Source organism: Miscanthus floridulus, chromosome 8 (genome assembly GCF_019320115.1).
Source record: "Miscanthus floridulus cultivar M001 chromosome 8, ASM1932011v1, whole genome shotgun sequence".
Taxonomy (NCBI): Eukaryota; Viridiplantae; Streptophyta; class Magnoliopsida; order Poales; family Poaceae; genus Miscanthus; species Miscanthus floridulus.
Window position 1 is genome coordinate 37,452,814 of NC_089587.1, and position 19,404 is coordinate 37,472,217.

General features: G+C 46.1%; 1 protein-coding gene across 1 annotated transcript; it reads left to right on the forward strand.

The window, feature by feature from the left end:
• The first annotated feature begins 14,410 nt into the window (after nucleotides 1-14,410).
• Nucleotides 14,411-16,309, forward strand: LOC136471645 (uncharacterized). The gene is made up of 2 exons (XM_066469392.1): nucleotides 14,411-15,487; nucleotides 15,631-16,309. Exon 1 carries the CDS (start codon nucleotides 14,417-14,419, stop codon nucleotides 15,275-15,277), a length of 861 nt encoding a protein of 286 aa, XP_066325489.1. The 5' UTR covers nucleotides 14,411-14,416; the 3' UTR covers nucleotides 15,278-15,487; nucleotides 15,631-16,309.
• Nucleotides 16,310-19,404: the final 3,095 nt, after the last annotated feature.

Consider the following 19,404-nt stretch of genomic DNA (forward strand, 5'->3'; position numbering starts at 1 on the left):
GCTAGAACCTTATGCGTCGTGCCTCCTCTTCTGCCTCAGCTTCAGCTTGTCTACGATTAAACCGGTCAATATTGCGTGCTTCGCGTGCTAGCCTTTCTTGTTCTGTTTCGCCAACTGCCGGTGGTTCATCATTACTGACGACATTGATCAAGTCTCCTCGCCTTGGTGGGAAAGATGGGAATCGTGGGAAACCCGAGGAGTGGTCTGGGATATCCAGATCATATTCAACTTCTCCATTGTCACGATGCTGGAGCTCAGTGTGGACGGAGCCAATAGATGCGATGCTGGACGGGGAGCTTGAACTGCCCTCTTGAACCATGTGGACCGACCCTTCTTGATACTCCTCGATCCGAACCATGTTGACGAAGTTGCGTGGCTTTGGCCGATGTCGATGTATAAAACACAGATCCGAGCAGCGTTGTATATTGTGCGCGTAGTTGGAAGCAGTGTTTCGCAGGTCGTAGAGCTGAGCCTGGTAGTTCTCCATCGAGGCTTCGCACTCGGAGAGCCAGAGACCCGTCGCGGGGGCTGGTCGGCGATGAACGGAGCGCCCTTCAGGATTAGACGTGACCACGAGATCCGTACCGAGTCGTGCAGGACGACTGGCCCGAGCTAGTCGGGTAGATCTGTTGTGGGTTGTGGTTACCTGCTCGGTAGGTTGATTTTGAATCGAATCTACCAGAGCTAGGGTTTCAGCAAGCTTGGTGCCGACCTGATCGATGGAGTCGAGCAGGTCGGTGTTGTCGATCTGCCTCCCTTTGTAGCGAGGAAGCGAACGACGGGTTGTCGGAGTGGCTGAAGATGATGCTGGTGTGGCCGGAGCCAGGTCCAACGTGGTCGGAGCCGTAGCCGATGCCGGTGAAGCAGTGGTCGACGCAGATTGGATTCGCGCCTCCTCCGTGGTCATGGCGATGAAGTTGTCGGTGCCAGTGGTCCAGGTGATCTAGCCGATGGTGAACGTGAGGCCGTTCGGCGTAGCCATGGATCCGGGGATGATGACCATCTTGTTCTTCTGGGGAGCAGTACGCACACCCCCTACCTGGCGCGCCACTGTCGACGAAATATGGTCGGCAGTCTACCTAGGGGTATGCCCAAGGTAGTAGATTATCGGCAGACAGGTGCGCAAGCTACGAACGAGATGGTGACGCAAGACAGACACGAGGTTTTATCCAGGTTCGGCCGCCGTGAAGGCGTAATACCTACGTCCTATGTCTGATTATATTGCTGTATGTCAATGAGAGATGTTTTTGAGAGGGGTCCCCTGCCCGCCTTATATAGTCTGGGGGGCAGGGTTACAGATCTGGAAACTAATCCTAACCAGTTACAATTGCCATAGGTGGCCGGATAAGGATTCCTATTCTAACCGACCAGGATCTTGCTTGATCTCCAAGTCTGCCTTGATTCCTTGCGCGGGACTCCGAGCAGATTGGCCGGGCCGTGTGTCGTCTTCTAGTGGGCCAGACCCCCTGGTCCGGGCCGGCCCAAGCCTAGCCGTAAGGGTATAGGGGTTAATACCCCCACACATCCTATAAACGGAGATTCATCATGTTCGCTTGATCGTATTAGTTATGCTTATCAGTCATGATACAATATTTTTCTCTCACAACAAAACAATATTAGCCGGCTTATAAACCACAGAAACGATTAAGCGAACAGGGTGAATAGGGCCACGATCTTGTCCTAGGAACAACTAGGACCCATTTCTACATACCGAGGAGGCCCATATATGCCCTTGTTTTCTCCGTGGATTTGTAGACGACTTGTGTGAACAATTTTTTAGTCTTGATCGATAAACTATTTTTTATTTTCTCTATATTTGTATAGTTATTTCCAAATTCCAATATTTTTGTTTGACCAATGAAATTTTGACGCTCTAGCAGGGGCCTCTACCCAAATCTGACTAAAAAAGGTACATCATGCACCATAAATAAAAAGAATTAAAATTTTGTTTGACAAAGTGAGAAAGAAATCAATGAAGGAAACTCAGACTGTAGACTGTTTTTAGGATTTCGGCCCTGTTCATTTCGCTGAAATTTGGCTACTACTGATGCTGATGCTGATTTGTTGTTAGAGAAAAAACACTGTTTCTTCGCTGAAAAGTCCTGCTGAAGTACTGCCGAAGCAGTTTGCACAGATAATTTCGCATTTCTTGCTATAGCTCCGCTAACTGATGGTTAAAATTAATTCTAGCTGACGAGCCTAGTTTGTCAACCGCGTCACATCCAATAGGTCCATATTTGGCACCAGCTTTACCTAGGTTAGAGTTAGAGAAGCCATATTTTTAAGTGACTTTACCTTTATGGTAAAAAAACGCCTCCTTCCCATTACAACTTTTCTTTCAAAGCCGTTTTTGGAGTTAACATTTGGCAAGATTTTGTCAATAAACTAGAGAAGTGGGAGCTGAACTCCCTAGGTACACTGTCTCGTTGGTGGTCTCATGTAGTGCCATGTAATTTTAATTTCTTTCAAAGCCGTTTTTGGAGTTAACATTTGGCAAGATTTTGTCAATAAACTAGAGAAGTGGGAGCTGAACTCCCTAGGTACACTGTCTCGTTGGTGGTCTCATGTAGTGCCATGTAATTTTAAGACGACTTAATAATAGATAATAACATATACGATGATTGTCTTTTAAGTTGTCTCATATTTACCCATAATTCTTTAATTCATGCATAGAATAAAAGTAAAGTTGTGAGTTGCATGACAATAATAACTCATACACTGTTACAATAGTTGTCTTATAATCTAAAATTTTAGCTCAGGAGACGGTTGTTTCATGAAACAACGATCTCTTTCTCTCTCTCATCTCTTTTTTCCCCTTCATATCATAAGATATCCTACATGACACTGCATGAGACGGAGTATAATACCGCTATTGTGATTTAGATGTGAAAAGGCTTTTTTTCAAAAAAAAAAGTGAAAATGGCATAAATTCAAATAAAGCCAAGAAGAATTGCTTGCTAGTAATTTAGATGTGACCAGCTTGCTAGCTGAATCAAATAATAGAAAATATCTTGCTATTAGAAGTTCTGCTCTCCTTTTTTCCCTGAAAAAATGGTTTCTTTTTGGTCGCTCAATCTCATGTGTTTTTCCCCGTGTTGCATTTGCAGTTGAAGATCATGAGACATCCCTGTTAAATTAGCTGCTTATAACTAGAATTCTCTCTGATAAATGGTTCAGGCCATAGATGTTCAAAGGGCCAGACCGGCCTAGCATGGCACGGCAACAGGTCGGCACGGCCCGATGGGGGTCGGGCCGACAAGGCACGACGTGCCCTGCGGGCCGTGCTGCCATGGGCTTGGTGCTTGGCCGACGGCCCAGGCACGGCCTGCTAGGGCGTTTTTCGTGCTGGGCCAGCCCGAGAAGCATGGCTAATCTAGCGTGCCGGCCCGGCCCAAGGCCCACTATACTGAGTCACCGACAGAGAGAGAGAGAGAGAGAGAGAGAGCTAGAGAGGGGGAGGCCAGGCAGGCTGCCGTCGTTGCGAAGGCCGTGGACGACGCGACCTCTCCATCCCTGACCTCTCCGCACCTCGACTTGGCTGGATCCGTGGAGGATGAGCGATGAGGAGGCCGGATCTGCGGAGAACGAGGTCGTATCCACGCAGAGGAGGCATAGGGAGGAGCAGCAGCACGTGGCGGTGAGGAGGAGGTGACCACCGTCGGCGGTAGTGCGGGGGCGGTGAGGAGGCGGTAGCCACCGTCGGTGGCTCGCCGTTGGGGGCCACGGAGGCGAGTCGGGAGAGTGTGGTGGCCGGCAGGGAGGCGAGTCGTGCGGGAGAGAGAGTGGGGGCGGGGAGGCGATGTGGTGAGCGAGTCGCGACGCCGACTCGCGACCGCGACCGCGAGCGGTAGGGAGTGCGGCGGCGGGTTGGAGTGGAGGTGGGAGACTGGGAGGTGGCGGCTGGAGGAGAGGAGCCCGCGGCGGCGCACCCCGCCGGCGAGTCGCGAAGAAGAGGGAGCGAGCGAGAGAGGGGAGGAGGCGAGGCGAGGGACTGGGCGAGAGCCGAGAGAGAGCAGAGTGCGGCGGCAGGGGAGGGAGAGGGTAGGTGGTGGGGTTAGGGTTGGCCTGCTGGGCTGTTGTTGGCCCTTTGGCCATTTTACGGCGGGGAGGGGGAGGTAGGCCGAGCCGCTAGCGGGCCTCTTGTTCTGTAGCAGGCCTTGCCGTGCCAGCCCACGTGCCTAGGGTAAGGCCCAGGCACGGCCTGCTCCTCTGTGTCGGGCCAGCCCGGGCCGTGCTTGGTCCGGGCCAAACAGCGGGCCTTGGACCGGGCCGACGGGCTCGGACTGCATGGCCATATATAGGTTCAGGTGACGTGATTTTGCACCCTACTCTACCAAAGCAATTTCACCTGTTAACGAGAATAGACAGTAGACACCTGCCTGCTGCTGAAAAAGGATCCAGAAATCGAGTATCCTGTTCAGACATCAGATTTAGAGGGTGTTTGATTTCTTCATCTAAACTTTAGTCGTTGTCCCATCAGATGTTTGGACACATGTATAGAAACTAATTGCATAGTTTGCGACTAATTTGCGAGATAAATTTTTTAAGCTTAATTAGTCCATGATTTAACAATGTGGTGCTACAATAAATGTGTTAATGATATATTAATTAGACTTAATAAATCCATCTCGTAGAGTAGTGACGAATTCTGTAATTTGTTTTTTTATTAGTATCCAAACACCACATGTAACATCCTTATATGATAATTTCTAAATTTTAGTCACGGGAACAAAGAGGGGTTCATTTACTAATTTTAGAAGCGCATTCAAGGAACAGTTTCACACTGAGTGGATCGAAAGCAGCCGCTCCATGCATCAATCAACAGCTCGCCGTCGCAGGGACAGAAATGAAGCACAGAGCAGTCAAGAACCAATGAACCAAGCTCAATAGAATCCGTTTCAGCTCTATGAATTCGCCTCGCCTGCTCTAATCCTATTCCAATCTATGTATGACAACAATAACCAAGGAATTGGATCCGCTGGGCATCCAGCAAGATCTTTATGAGAAAAAAATATTTTTTTGAAAGAAATTATGAGAAAAAAATAATCAAAGAATGGTGCGCCATTTTGCCATCTCCCGGCCCCGGCGGCGCAGCTATCTGAACCCCATCCTGAGCGAGTGGCTTCCCCGTTTCACGGTGACCCCGTCCGAAGCGCCACCAGCGCCCGGGCGCACGGCCTCCGGCAGCGCCGCGTCAGAGCGCGCCAGCAGGACGGCCGTCGACGGAGGCGGGCACGGGGCGGTGACGAAGAGCCGGGTGATGTCGCGGAGGGGCGGCCGCCGCCGCGGCGCCTTGCTGCCCCCGCCCGGTCTCTCTCATCGTCTGGCGCTTGACGGCGATGCCGCGCGCGGCGGACGGCGGCGGCGCGTTCTCCTTGTCGTCGCTTGCCGCAGCCGATAGACTGAGAACGGCATACTGGATGGATGCCTCTGAGATGCGGAACGGAGGGTTGGGTGTAGGTGGAAGGGTGAAGCGAGGAGGGAGGAGATCTGTCGTGGAGAAGGAGAGGGACGGGATGGCTGAGCGCCTGAGCAGGATGTGTGGGTGCTCGCTGGTTGGATTTGTAATGGGTCAAGGGTGGGTGGTGGAGGAAGACAATGCCGCCCGCCATGGCTCTGAAATTTTGAGCTTGGAGAGAAGAGTTTTGTCGAGGAGGGAGGGAAGCCATGGATATAGATTCGGAGGGTGTGTGCTTTCCAGATTTGGATTCGACGAAGGTATGGGGTTCCCGGGCTAGAGCGAGAGGAGGGAGAGGCTGCAAAGTTCCTGTTTTTTTTTTGGTGCGGCCGCCAGCTGCCTCGCGGCGCTCGGCCGGACGCTGGGGGAATGGGTTCCAAATTTTTTCTGCCCGCTGTCGCCAGACTTCCAGAGGATTTGCGCCAAATTTGGGCGCGCCCGGCTGCACGTGACTGACTGATTGGCGCCGATGCTGATTGATGCCGCGTCGCCCGTCAGTGAAAGGACAAATTCTTTTTTTTTTGCGCAAAGTGACAAGACAATTCTAAAACCTCATACCCAATCATACATACCTCTCTCTTGGACGAGCAAATACTCTTCAATTAAAAAAGAAAATGCAATTCTAGATCTTTAGAATGTGGGGATTTTTAACTTTATTTTACTAATATGAAATTCAAATGATTTATGCGAAATTCATATATGACCCTAAAAGAATTCATGTGTTCCAAAGCCTCTAGATCTAGTATAAGTCTATTTAACGGTTTGACTAAAGTATATAGAATATAATAATAGTATTGTCATTATGATTCCAAATAGCTAATAGTACTATGAAATGTAGGCAACATATCAAGGTGCAACCAACCTCTCTGTGTAAACCCGTGCACAACCAACTGCGGGGGGAGAGGTGGGAGGGGGGATTTGCAAAGTGTAAGTAATCACACTTTTGCAATCCCCGCTCCCACCTCTCCCTAGCTTTTGGGCAAATAAATCCCCCCCATCCCACCTCTCCCCACAGTTGGTTTGCATCGGTTTGCCATCGGAGAGATTGGTTTGCACTAGATATGTTCCCGAAATGTATTATATGATTAATTTAATTATACTTATCTAATGTCATAAATGTTAGGACTTGTTTGGATGATAAATTCAAAAAAGGAGAATCAAGAAACTATGGTTTTATGCGAAAGGGTCTATAGCCTAATAGTTATAAGAGCCTCTGTAGCACATCAGATCCTGCGTTCGACTCCCCATGGGAACAAATATTCTAGGATTTAATTGGCGTTGTGCTTTCAGTGGTACGCGATGTTTCCGTTGACAGTGAGACGCCTGTGGTGACTTATGATCATAAGGGTAAGGCTTACGTGCGTGCGTTTATAGGGGTGAGTGTGCGCACGTTAGGACATGCTATGAATTCAGCAACATTATCCATTTGGATAAATTGAGGGTCTGATTAGTTTGCTTCCAAAATTTGTTATGCCAATGATTTGGCAAGCCATGATTTTGGCTAGTATTTAGTTTGCTACCAAAACTTGCCAAACTCTCAATTGGCTTGCCAAATCTATGGCAATGTTTTTGCCCAACTTTTGGCTTGCCAAATCTTTGGCATGACAAATTTTGGATGCCAACCAAGCAGGCCCTGAATCCGATGTTTAGAATAATGTACCTTCAACTTCATAAGTTAGGACATCATTTTAGAAAAGGCATGGTTGTGTATGGACAAAAGGCACATGTGAGACCATCTAGTGGGGATGCGTCTATCAAAACTACGAAGTACATGATGGCACAGACAGTGGTTTAGCTTTGATTTTAAGATATGATGGTCTTAAAATCAATTTTACAACTGCAAAAGCAGTGGAACAAAAATCTTAGATAGTGGGAATTTTACATTTTTTATAGCATGACCAATGGAATAGCCGATAATTTTGCTCATCGTCCCAGTTCTAGGGTGCCCAAATCGATCATGCCAAGTTTGGAATGCATCGACATGTTGGAAAATTATCTTATAATCAACAAGTTGTATGGGCTTAATGTTTGTATAGTATAATCGAGACCTAGTGAAAGATTTTTTTTTCAAAAACTTGTTTGCCATTAAAAGCATCTAGGCCCCCAGTTGGGTTTCGGTGATTAATGACGATACGAGATTACTATGACTAATGTGTGTTTTGTAGAGATAATTTGAGTTAGGTCATGGTAATGGAAATTGATTGGGCAATCATGTTTGTCATGCCCCTGTCAATGGAAATCGTTTTGGTTTTTAAAGGATGGACGACAAGGTTAAGGACGGACTAGTTCTAAGTGTCATTGATGTTGAAAAGACACATAGAGTAATTTAGGACTTTATTTTTCCTTTGGCCGTACTATTAAGGGGGGTATGCACTAGTAGCTTAACCTAGGTGAGTCTAATGGATTAGGTGTGGTGCGCACTTATCAAACTTAGCACGAGGTAGCTCTGGAATAGCCCTAAGATCGATAGAAGTCAACTTCATTCACAAAGAATTTCGAATTGGAAGTGAATGGAGAGTCAAATGACTGACCAGACGCTGGTTTGGTTGTGACCGGACACAGCTTGGAGAGTTCGGGTCCAGTTCATTTGATCGGCAAGCAGCTGTTAAGAGTGCGGACCGGACGCTTGTGACAGCAGTGCTCATTACGACGCGACGCTAGCCATATCTATAGCAGCGTGGGACAGGCCTGTTGACCACGTACCGGATGCTAAACAGAGAAGTGATCGAACTCTGGGTGCCAAAGCGTTCTGGTCTCAACATCAGTAAGGTTCCAGAGAGGGTTTTTGATGATCGGTAACGTGTCCGGTGGGTGCTGACTGAACGCAGGGTCATAGTCCCGACCAAAGCTTAACCGCTCTCCTCTGACACAGTGGCGGGTACAACTGACCGAAGCGTCCGGCCACCCTGACTAGAGTGTCCGGTCAGCCCGCAGAGTGATAACTCAGCCTCCAAACATATGTTTTGAATGAGAGGGTATAAATACTTACTCCACTCATCCATGGGAGGTCTCTTGCCCATTTGTTCAGCTGAGAAACACCTTTTGGAGTGCAAAGGGAGAGCAAGAGCCTAGTGGGTGATTGTGATTTGGGGGATAATCCAAGATTAAGAACCTCATTAGCAGCATAGGGAGTAGCAAGTGTGCATCCACCTTACTCATTAGGCTTGTCTTGGTCAAGTGAGAGTTTATGCTTGATTACTCTCGGTGATCGCCATCACCTAGACGGCTCGGTGGTGATTGGGAGCTTGGTGATCATCCGACGAAGCTTGTAGATGAACCTAAGTCAAGTTGTGAGCGGTTGTGGGCGATTCACTATGATGGAGTGTCAAAGAATCAGCCCGTAGAGAGCACTTGATCCTTGCGCGGATCAAGGGGGAGTCTACAACCCTTACGGCGGGTGCTCTAATGAGAACTAGTGGGGAGTGGTGACTCTCCAATACCTTGGAAACATCGCCGTGTTTCCTTTCCCTCTTTTTACTTTGAGTATGTACATTTGAGCAATTTATTTTATGTCTTTATATCCTAGAATTGCCTTACTAGAGTAGGATTGGAACCTAGGGTGCAAAACTTTGGGAGAACAATATAATCACTTTTTAGACACAAGGGGTGAAATGGGCTAAGTGTAGGGCTTAATTATTGTAAAAATTAGAATTAGCCCAATTCATCCCCCTCTTGGGCATCTTGATCCTTTCAGCCATATCCAGTGAGCTCAATTAAGAGAAGAAATTCCTCTTTATTGTCCTCATATGTTTTTCACATGGAAACCATTCTTATAGATGTCTCTATAACTTAATAGGTGTGCAAGTCGAATCAGGATACAACAAGGCATACTCTATCATTATTTGTGCACCTATAGGGAGAGTGATAATGGGTCTACCTGAACTAACTATTCAATGCATCGTGCATCCAATGATGGTCATAATATTTCCTTCTGTTTTCTTAAGAGCATGGAAATATTTCATCTCCATAAGTATAGAACTTGTAGTACAAGTGTCTACAAGGCATAACTTCTTATGATTGACATCAAAAGACACCTATATATGTAAAACAAGAATTTAATCAAACCCTTATGTAACATATATAATTATACATACACAATATATCGAACATCAAGTACATGAGTACGACATTACAATACCTTTGAGTTTGCACAATTTAAGAACAACATTGATAAGTGTGTACAACTCTCAAGGACGATGGGTTGGTACCACTCAAAACAACAATGAGTTTGTACAATTTTAATTATTATAACATGTATCAAGTGTGATATCAACTAGGGATCGAGATTAAACTATCTCCAAACATGTCACTAGAAGCAAAGTCAATAACCATGTCATTCGTCCATGGTAGGTTCTCTTGCACATGAAGAGCATTGTTGTTCTCTTATTCCTTTTTGAGCCTGGTTGGAACAACCCACTTCCTGAATAGCCTCAGAAGCAAGATTGAAGTGTGCCTCATATCTTGTTTCTCCTACTGATTTTGCATATTTTTGGGACTTTTGGTAGAAAGCAACAAGGTGCTTAGGAGCACGATAATATTTGGCAAAATGTTAGTAATCACCACATCTATGATATTTGGTGTCATTTCTAGATTTCGCATTGTCCTTCTTTCACTTTTATGAATTAGATCTTTGCCTTTTGTTGTGTTTGCATTTACCAGGATTTGTTCCTTGGAAATGATTCCATTCAACTTTTGTTATTCTGAACATTATTATGTAGATCATGAACCTCAGGAAGAGGCATCAAACCAACAAGGCACTTATGATGATTCTTCATAAGAAGTTCATCATGTTTTTCAGCCTAAGTCCATACATGATTAAGTTGAGAATAAATCTGGTAATTAATTAGCTAGGTATTACTGCTACAATACTCTATCAGCTAGAAGCATAGTGGAGAGTGTTTTTCAGCCTAAGTCAATAAATGGTGAAGAATGGTAATCACCATAAAGATGTAAACCATTTCCAAATATCCAAAAACTTTATTTTGGGAGAAACACAGTGTAGATAATCAAGTTTCAAAGGAAAATAATGTGGACCTCTCAGTAATGGGTGATTAAATCACTACTGCTGGCATTCTCTTTGAGCAGAATAATTTAGTACGAACTAAACGTAGCCAATGCCTTGTCATATGCTATTGTGGTCATAGTTGTATAAACAAGTGTACTAATGATCTTATGTTTACTGTTGTCAAATTAGTTTTATAAGTCTTCTCGGCTTGATGATGAGCGCACCGTGCACGGTGGTAGGGAGATGGGACGCGTAGACTCTCATCATGATCTCACTCGCGCCTCTTCACTAGATCGGTAAAGAGGACGCTTATTTCCACCAGCTTGTGCACATCAACCCTAGGCCAATAGATCTAGTAGAAGGTGTGGCTGGTGGAGAGGAACAAATGCAGATGAATCTTGAAGAAGGTGTAGCCGATAGATCGTAGTAGAGGCATGGCTGAACCCACTGAATCTCAGAGCCATGGTGGCGACACTACCCTCAGTCGATCGGGTCTTTCTCCTCCATGGCTTCATTTGAAAATTGGGGCCTCCTCCACGATGTTCTCAAGGCCCCTATTGTAGATCTGGGGTGTGAAAGGGAGTGGCGAATGAGAGGGTAGGTGTGGAGTGGAGGGCGGTTGCTAAGTGGAGGTCGCTGGGAGGTGAAGAGAGGGCGCCATAGAGGTAGTAGGAGGCAACATAGAACATAAGGATCAGGGATCGTTGAACTATGTGAGGACTCTTAGGGTTGGAATGCTTATATGGGCGTAAGCTTTTTTTTGTGAGTGAGTGCTTATGAGGCCCTGCATCTAAAAATAGGATGAATTTTGAGAGATGGGCCTCTTTAGCCCATAGCCTCAGTAAATCCATTTACAAAGGCTATTTTACTCATGAGGTGCCTATGCCTATGCATTAATAGAGATGACATTTTTCTCACCTGTAAATGAAGTGCAGTGCCTCTTAAAATTATTTATTTGCTGTAGTATTCGTCTTAGGCATATGTTAAATAGAGGCAATTAAAAATTAATTAAAAGACAAACATTTGAATCGTTTGTTACTTTCATATCATTCAATAGCTTTGTCCTAAGTGTGGAACCACCTATTGGTGATGGTGTAGTTGAATGAGTATAGTTGGCACACTAGAGTACACTGTGGGGATGGCCAGATTGGGGGTGGGGTGGGCAAGCACATTGTGGAGATGGCAGGCGGGCGGCTGCAGCGATCAGCGAGCGCATAGTAGCCGTGGTGGATGAGCTCGCGGCGACAAGGTCGGGCGAGCGCACTGCGTACCACGAAATGCATGACATCACTATTGCAGTGGGTGTGCAAGAGAGGAAGAAAAGAAAGGGAGTTATGGCAATGGGTGAGGGAAAAATTGCGGAGGTAAACTTTTGATGTGCTAGGGTTTGGTGAGTGGACTCCTCTGAAAACTATGCACAATCTGGGCTGGTCAAGCCCAAGCAAGCCCAATCCATATGTACCGACCAACTGTTCAACTGAAAAGCAAAATAAAAATACCAACCGACGTTCTGTTGAGATAACGACAAATGACGATCAACCGTCCATTAGAAATCTTTACCTTCCGACCTTCTAACGGTAATTTGGTATTTTTAACGAACCACATTCGATTTTAATTTTCGACTTTGGGTATAATGAGTTTAGATTGGGCCTGCCATTTATGCAGTGATCAAAGGTCTACTCTAGAAATTTTTACAGTTGTTTGATTGATAACACAAGCGAGGATATATAAACGGCGCATGTGAGGTGTAAGTATTTAGGCAGAAGTCCATCTTAATTGCATAAATTACACTTCTTTATTTCCTTCCTTCCTCTGTTAGGGCGCACTACTTCGACCAATCTCCAGTCAGTTGGTTTTTTGTCCACTTTGTGCCCATGGATGGATGGGATGTCACACTTCTGTGAGTTTCCAGCCTCGTTTAATACTCACCTGCTAGAAGACTGTCTTGTACTTCTCAATAGAAGTAGGTAAACGGTTGAGTTAAATCACCTACAGGATAAGAAGATAAGGTATTCTATCACCATTGCCGTGTGGCTGAAGCACTGGCGGAGCCACGTAGAGGCCATCATGAGCTCCGGCCCCTCCTTGCCTTGCATGAAATTCCAGAGATAGTATTTTTGTTTGCGACCAAAGAACTATTATATTAGATAATAACTGGGTACATAACACGTTCATTTAAATTATACTCACACTATAAATAGCTTCAAATCTCCAAACCAAATCTTTTTGACACTTCGTATGGATGACCACTCAGGCAAACACTCGGCAACATGCCTAAAAATAGATGTCCAACGAACGATGGCCAACATCTCTGCAGGCGGAGTTGAGAAACTTCTTCTTTCTGCCACCGAAGAATGAGAAAGACGGTTCTGAAACTTATTCTCCTTAGTCCTTCATCGTGGCCAGATCTAACCACAACAAAATGAAGAGGGATCGGAGAACATGGTGGCGACGTCACCTCCGCCTTGATGTCGCTATCCGAAAAGAAAAGTCCCCATGTCGTCGTGCCGGTGAAGTTGCTGACGCCGTAGTTGTCACCCTCATCTTCAACAGAGCCACTATAGAGAAAATGATTCAACCCTGTCATCTCGCCGTCGTCGGAGAGGATGAAGAGAAGATAAATCTGCAATACCAAAAAAACTTGACATAGAGAAACTCTGACCCTAAGAACTCAATATTAAAAAAACTTATTAAAACGATATATCCCCGCTCCCTCCAGCCGCGGTACGCACTTGTTACTGTCACACATCTGCATGTCCGCATGCATAGTTTTGCTTCTTGCTAGTACTTATCCTCAGGCCTTCAGTGATAATAATTTTGCCTCCTTGTCGTCAATCCGTTTGTGTCGCCACACTCACTCGCTCTCGTGGCAGAATTTTCCCTACTATGCCAAGTGAGACGCCCACCTCATCTGTTCGACGTTTTGTTTGAACCAAGCTAACATTAGTGTGGCTACTTAATTTTGCCTACACCGGACTGGCTCTCCTCCCACCTCCCTCCCTCCCCCGGCTCTACTCCACCCCCCTCGCCGACGATGAAGCCCTCTGATCGCCGTCGTCGTCCATGGCCGGCCTCTCGGATCTATGCTTTGATCCAGGGGCTGACTTCGCTAGGCTGGTGTCCCAGCGCTTCAGGCGCTCGGTGAGTCCCCTCCCCTCCCAATCCGCATCGGCGTTGTCCTTGTTGCTAGCTTTGGGCGCTCTGCCATTCGACTGAATGAAGATTCAGTCGGCCTTCTCCTTCAAGCCTCTGTTGGAGGTACTGCTGAGGATTTCAATGCTGTCCACCTCTCTGGATGGATGTTTTGATTCTCAGTCTCTTGCAAAGAAGTTGGATTTATGATCTACAAGCTGAAAAGTTTCTCTTGCAAGCAATTTGCCATCCATCTTTTTTCCTTTGGGGAGGCGGTGGCCCAAATTGGCGCCGTGATCATGCTCTTTGGTGTTTAGAACAGGAGGCGGAATGGACCACAGTAGGTTCTAAAGCTAAATCCAAAAAAAGTTTCGTGGAAGTCGTTCGTTCTTCCCCTCCTGTTTTGAGCAAAGCTTGCCCCTCAGTTCATAAAAAACCAGTGTTCCTCCGTCTTCATTATCCGCATGACTATCAGAAAAACTTTGTCAAGAGCCCTCAATCTTTTCTCAAAGATTCTCGTTCTTCTCCTGGATCCCTGGTGCATCATGGCCCTGGACAAGGTTCCGCCAAGCGTGTTCTTCGCTGGCGGCCGAAAAAAACCGGCTTTGAAGCCAGGCGAAGTTAACGCCTAACTCAGGCGAAGTTTTCGCCCTGTTTCCATCCGGGAAGTTGAAGGGACAAAGCTCATGCCTATTCATTCTGACGGTGCTGCCTCTCTCGGCTGTTCCGCCCCTGCTTCACCGTCCACCACTTCGCCCCCCCCCCCCCCCCCCCCCCCCCCCCCCCCCCCAATAGTGCAAAACCACAAAATCATCGCTCCTATGGCGAACTGGGCCGTCGATCCGCGCCCACATGTGCCCCGCGGCTTCACCCTGCAAGACCCGGTGTCCCGTCCGCCGCTCCGACATGAGGTGTACGTGGCTGGCTGCTACAGCTTGCACGATGAAGACCTGGCGATCGTGAAGCTGCAGCCGCCAGTCCACAAGGACGACTTCGCAAGTCTGGACTCCGCTCTCCGTGCATTCTTTGAGGAGATGCACCGGGTGCGTGTAGCAGAGATTCAGCCCTGCCCCCTTGGTGACGCCTATGTTCGTTTCAACACTGCTTTAGAGCGCGAGAAGTTCCTTGGGCCAGTCTTTAGTTTTGGCAACTGCTCAATGACTGTGATCAAACATGATGAGGGTGACAATGTGCGCAGCTATGATTTAGATCGTGAGGCCTGGGTCATGTTAGTTGGGTTCCCAGAGGATTTGAAAAATGGACCAATTATTGCTAAAACTGTTTCAGGGTTTGGGATTCTTGTGTATTGGCACGAGTCGAACAATCTAGCTAGGGTCGTTGCTAAGGTGTATCTGAATGACAATGCAAAAATTCCAGACTCAGTCAAGATCAATGCCGGCTTACCCCAGAAGGGACGATCCTGGACCCTGCCTTGCTATGTGCTGAAAACTAACAGTGTCTTTGCACCCAGAGATGAAGAAGGTTTTGCCACTGTAGGTCCTCTGCACCCGATCCCACCTCAGCCCCCTCGTTGGGCTGGTTCAGATCATCTGGAAAGCTCAGAAACTACCCCGGTGGTGTCCAATGTTGCCTCTGCCATGCAGGTTGACGGTGCCGGGCATAGCAGGTGGGAGGAACAGTTGGCCCCCATGGACCCTGTGCCAGAAACAACTGAAGTTTAGAAAGGTAAACAGATTGCTGCTGAAAGTTTAGTGCAGACAGTTAAGATCAGAGGACAAGAAGTTCAGATCCCAAGCTCTGTCAAATTCCCAGTGTTCAGTGCTGCAGTGAATGCACCAATGCCAACTCTCAGATCAGTCATCATTGGACCCTCTGCTCCTAGAAATCCTGAGGACCCTCTGATTACTGTGGTGCCATCCCTTCTTAAGCAGGTACTGAACTTTATCCCTATCAGTCCTTCGTCCTTTCCTTTCAGTAGTCTCTCCTTACTTAACATTGATCATGGCACTCCAATACCATCATACTTTAATGATAATCACCTCTCATCCATTTGGCTTTCATCCTATACCCACAGCTAGGAGATGATGCTTTGGAGAAAATTGCCAGAGACTACATGGACATTGAGAATGTTGAGGCTGCAGGGAGTGAAGCTTTTGCAGAGACTGAAACTGTTGCTGCTGATGCTGAAGAACCTGAAGAAGAGACTGACATCCAGATCCTTGACTCCCCCCACCTGTGTTCATGACACCAAGAAGGAAGAAAACACTGAAAGTCAAGGAGAAACTGGACGACAATTTTCTGAGGCGCAGCAAGAGAATCTCTGAGAAGCTTCAAGGGTACAAGAATGTAGAGAGTGCTCAGAAGGCCAAAGAAGCTGAAGAAACCATGGAGGAGACAGAGCCCATGCCGCTTGCTGTCATCCCACCAGCAGCCACCGAAGCTGCCCCACACCTTTCTGTTGAGATCATGGAAGGCATTGCAAGAGGTTTTCTCCAGATTCAGCCAGAGAGTGTCTCGGATGCCCTCCTGAACAAAGACAACAACGATGAATAGAAAGCAAGAAGGGATCCTTGGTGTGACTGTCTTGCTGACAGTGCACCCTCTATCTTTTGTTAGATGGCTATTTAGCTCCTGTTCCCAGTCCCTGTACTGGATGATAAGTAAAATGATGTATCGACAAACCTGGTGTCTTAGCATCCCTAGGAGCTACTTTGCTTATCATGAACAATCTAAGTTAATCTATCAGTCCTATGTTTTTTATCCCTATTTGCTTGTGTCTTTTTCTCCAATTAGTGTTGTCAGTCTTCAGTGCCAAGTTCCTTGTTTATTTATCTTGTTTTCAGTTGCTCTGTGTATGCTTATGTTGTTTAACAGTCACTGGATGAACACACAAGTGGTTACTGGTCTGGCACTTGGTTGCACAGACACTTTGATCCCAAGCTCTTTTGTTATATATGGATAACAACAGATGTACAAAAGTCTTATTCTGGAATGTAAGGGGGATCAATTCCCAGGTAAAATGGGATGCAATCAGAGACAAGATTTCAGAAAGTGCATGCCAAATAGTCTGCTTACAAGAAACTAAAAAAGAAACTTTTGATTCTTTTTATATCAAAAAGTTCTGCCCCAGAAATCTAGACAAATTTGCATACTCTCCTTCCATTGGTGCTTTTGGGGGCTTGATCACTATCTGGAATAGTAGCTTGTTTGATGGTGCTATCACCCATGTCAATTCTTATGCTGTCACTGTTAATTTCACCAGCAGGTTAAACAATAAATCCTTCCATGTCAGCAACATATATGGCCCATCAAATCCCTCACAGAAGCAAGGTTTTGTTACTTGGTTGATGAATTTTGACACCACTGAATTTGATGACTGGATCTTGGGTGGTGATTTCAACCTGATCAGAGTACCTGAAAACAGAAATAAACTTGGTGATGATTCAACAGAGATGTATATGTTCAATGAACTGATATCAGACCTAGACCTAGTTGAAATTCCCTTCAGTGGTAGGGAATTGACATGGAGCAATATGCAATCTGACCCTCTCTTGGTCAAACTTGACTGGGTTTTCACTTCATCAACTTGGATTCTGACATATCCTGCAACCCATGTTCAACCTTTATCAAGGCCAACCTAAAATCATATTCCCTATGTGATCCACATAGGCAGTGACATACCCAAGTCAAAACTCTTCAGATTTGAAAATTATTGGGTGGAACACCCTGGCTTCTTGGACAATGTAACTCTTCACTAGAACAACTCACCAGTCTTTGCAAATGCAGCCCAGAACCTATCCTCCGAGCTCAAGCATGTAAGAGCTGGGTTAAGAAAATGGAGCAAAGGCATCTCCAATTTGAACAAGCTCATATATAACAGCAATTGGGTTCTGCTTCTCATGGATGGTCTTGTAGACCAGAGACCTCTTTCAAGACTAGAAGCTGCTTTTAGAAGCCTTGTCAAGTCACATCTAGCTTCACTTCTAGAGTCAAAGAGAGCCTATTGGAAGCAAAGAAACACTGTAAGATGGGTCACCCTAGGGGATGAAAACTCAAATTTTTTCCACACCATGGGAACCTTATCACATAAGAGAAATTTCATTGTCAGCATCAGAAATTCAGAAGGAAATCATATTACAGATCATGATCAGAAAGCCAACCTTCTCTGGGCAGCCTACAAAGAAAGGTTGGGTTGTACCGAGTTCACCAGCATATCCTATGATCTCAGCTCAATTCTAACAGAGCATAATTTGGAGGATTTGGATTCAGAGTTCAGTCAACAAGAAATTGACTTAGTCATCAAAAGTCTTCCCAACAGTCATGCCCCAGGACCAGATGGATTCAATGGCACATTCATTAAAAAAATGCTGGGATATCATAAAAGGTGACTTCACCAGACTCTTCCAGGACTTCTACAGTTCCAATATTGACCTTAGAAGTATAAACTCCTCAATCATAGCTCTAATCCCCAAAAAGGACAATCTAGAGACAGTTGATGATTTCAGGCCTATCTCCCTTCTGAACTACAGTCTAAAATGCATCACAAAGTTACTCTCAACAAGACTGCAATCAGTCATCCCAAAGCTGGTACATGAAAACCAATATGGTTTTATTAAAGGCAGAACCATCCAGGACTGCCTAGCCTGGTCCTTCCAATTCCTACACCTTTGTCACAAATCCAAGAAGGAAGTAGTTATTCTCAAGCTTGACTTTGAGAAAGCTTTTAATAAATTGGAACATCAAATGATCCTACAAGTTATGAGAAAAAAAGGTTTCTCAGAGGTGGATCAATTGGATCCACAACATTTTAAGCACAGGCAGCTCATCAGTCTTGTTAAATGGCATACCTGGAAAAAGTTTCAAATGCTTGAGGGAGGTGAGACAAGGTGTCAAGGGCGTTAAACCCCCGGGTAGCCGGCCCTCGGCTACGGAGTTCGTAGCCTTGGTCCGTTGTCTTCTCCGGCGAGGTTACCCTAGCCGCAGGCTTAAGTCAGTAGAGAGATAGCAGATTGGATTGATAATTCTTGCTTGCTTCCCAATAGCCTAATACAGACTATATATATATATGGCCTAAGGCCCAACCTGACGTGAGCCACAGCTCCTATAATTTAGGGAAATAAAACATAAAAGGAAACTAATTAAAAGCTATCTCCTATTTCCATGCTTAGCCACTAGGCGTGGCCCTAGCCTGGGCGTCCAGCACGCCTGCACGCCCATCCAGCGCGCGCTCGGCGCGTTCGGCGTCGCGGCGTGCATCCCTGGCCCGTCGGCTCCGGCGGTACGTGCGGCCGACCATGACACAAGGTGACCCACTGTCCCCTCTCCTGTTTGTATTAGCAGCCGACCTGCTTCAGTCAATTATTAACAGAACTTGGCAGGACAAAGTGATCAAACACCCCCTAAGTGATGAATTTGGAGGAGAATTCCCTATCATACAGTATGCTGATGACACCCTCCTTGTACTCCCAGGTGATGCAAGAACCCTTTTCAACCTAAAAGGACTGTTGAGACCCTTCTCTGATTCAACTGGTCTGCATGTAAACTTTGGAAAATCTTTTCTGGTGCCAATAAACATGTCTGATGACAGGGCCACTCATCTTGCCAGAACCTTTGGTTGCAGGGTTGGAAACATGCCTTTCACTTATCTTGGCCTCCCCCTTGGCACAACAAAACCCAGCATACAAGAGTTCTCACCTTTACTCAACAGGATTGAAAAAAAAACTGTCAGGTATAAGCAAATTCTTGTCCTACAATGGTAGACTCATCCTTGTGAATTCAGTCTTTTCTGCTCTCCCCACTTTTTACATGTGCAGCCTCAAGTTGCCACCACAAGTAATTAAGTAGATAG

Bases quoted from the DNA above. Each gene is read 5' to 3' on its own strand.
- LOC136471645 (XM_066469392.1), top strand. From the start codon at position 14,417: ATGGCGAACTGGGCCGTCGATCCGCGCCCACATGTGCCCCGCGGCTTC.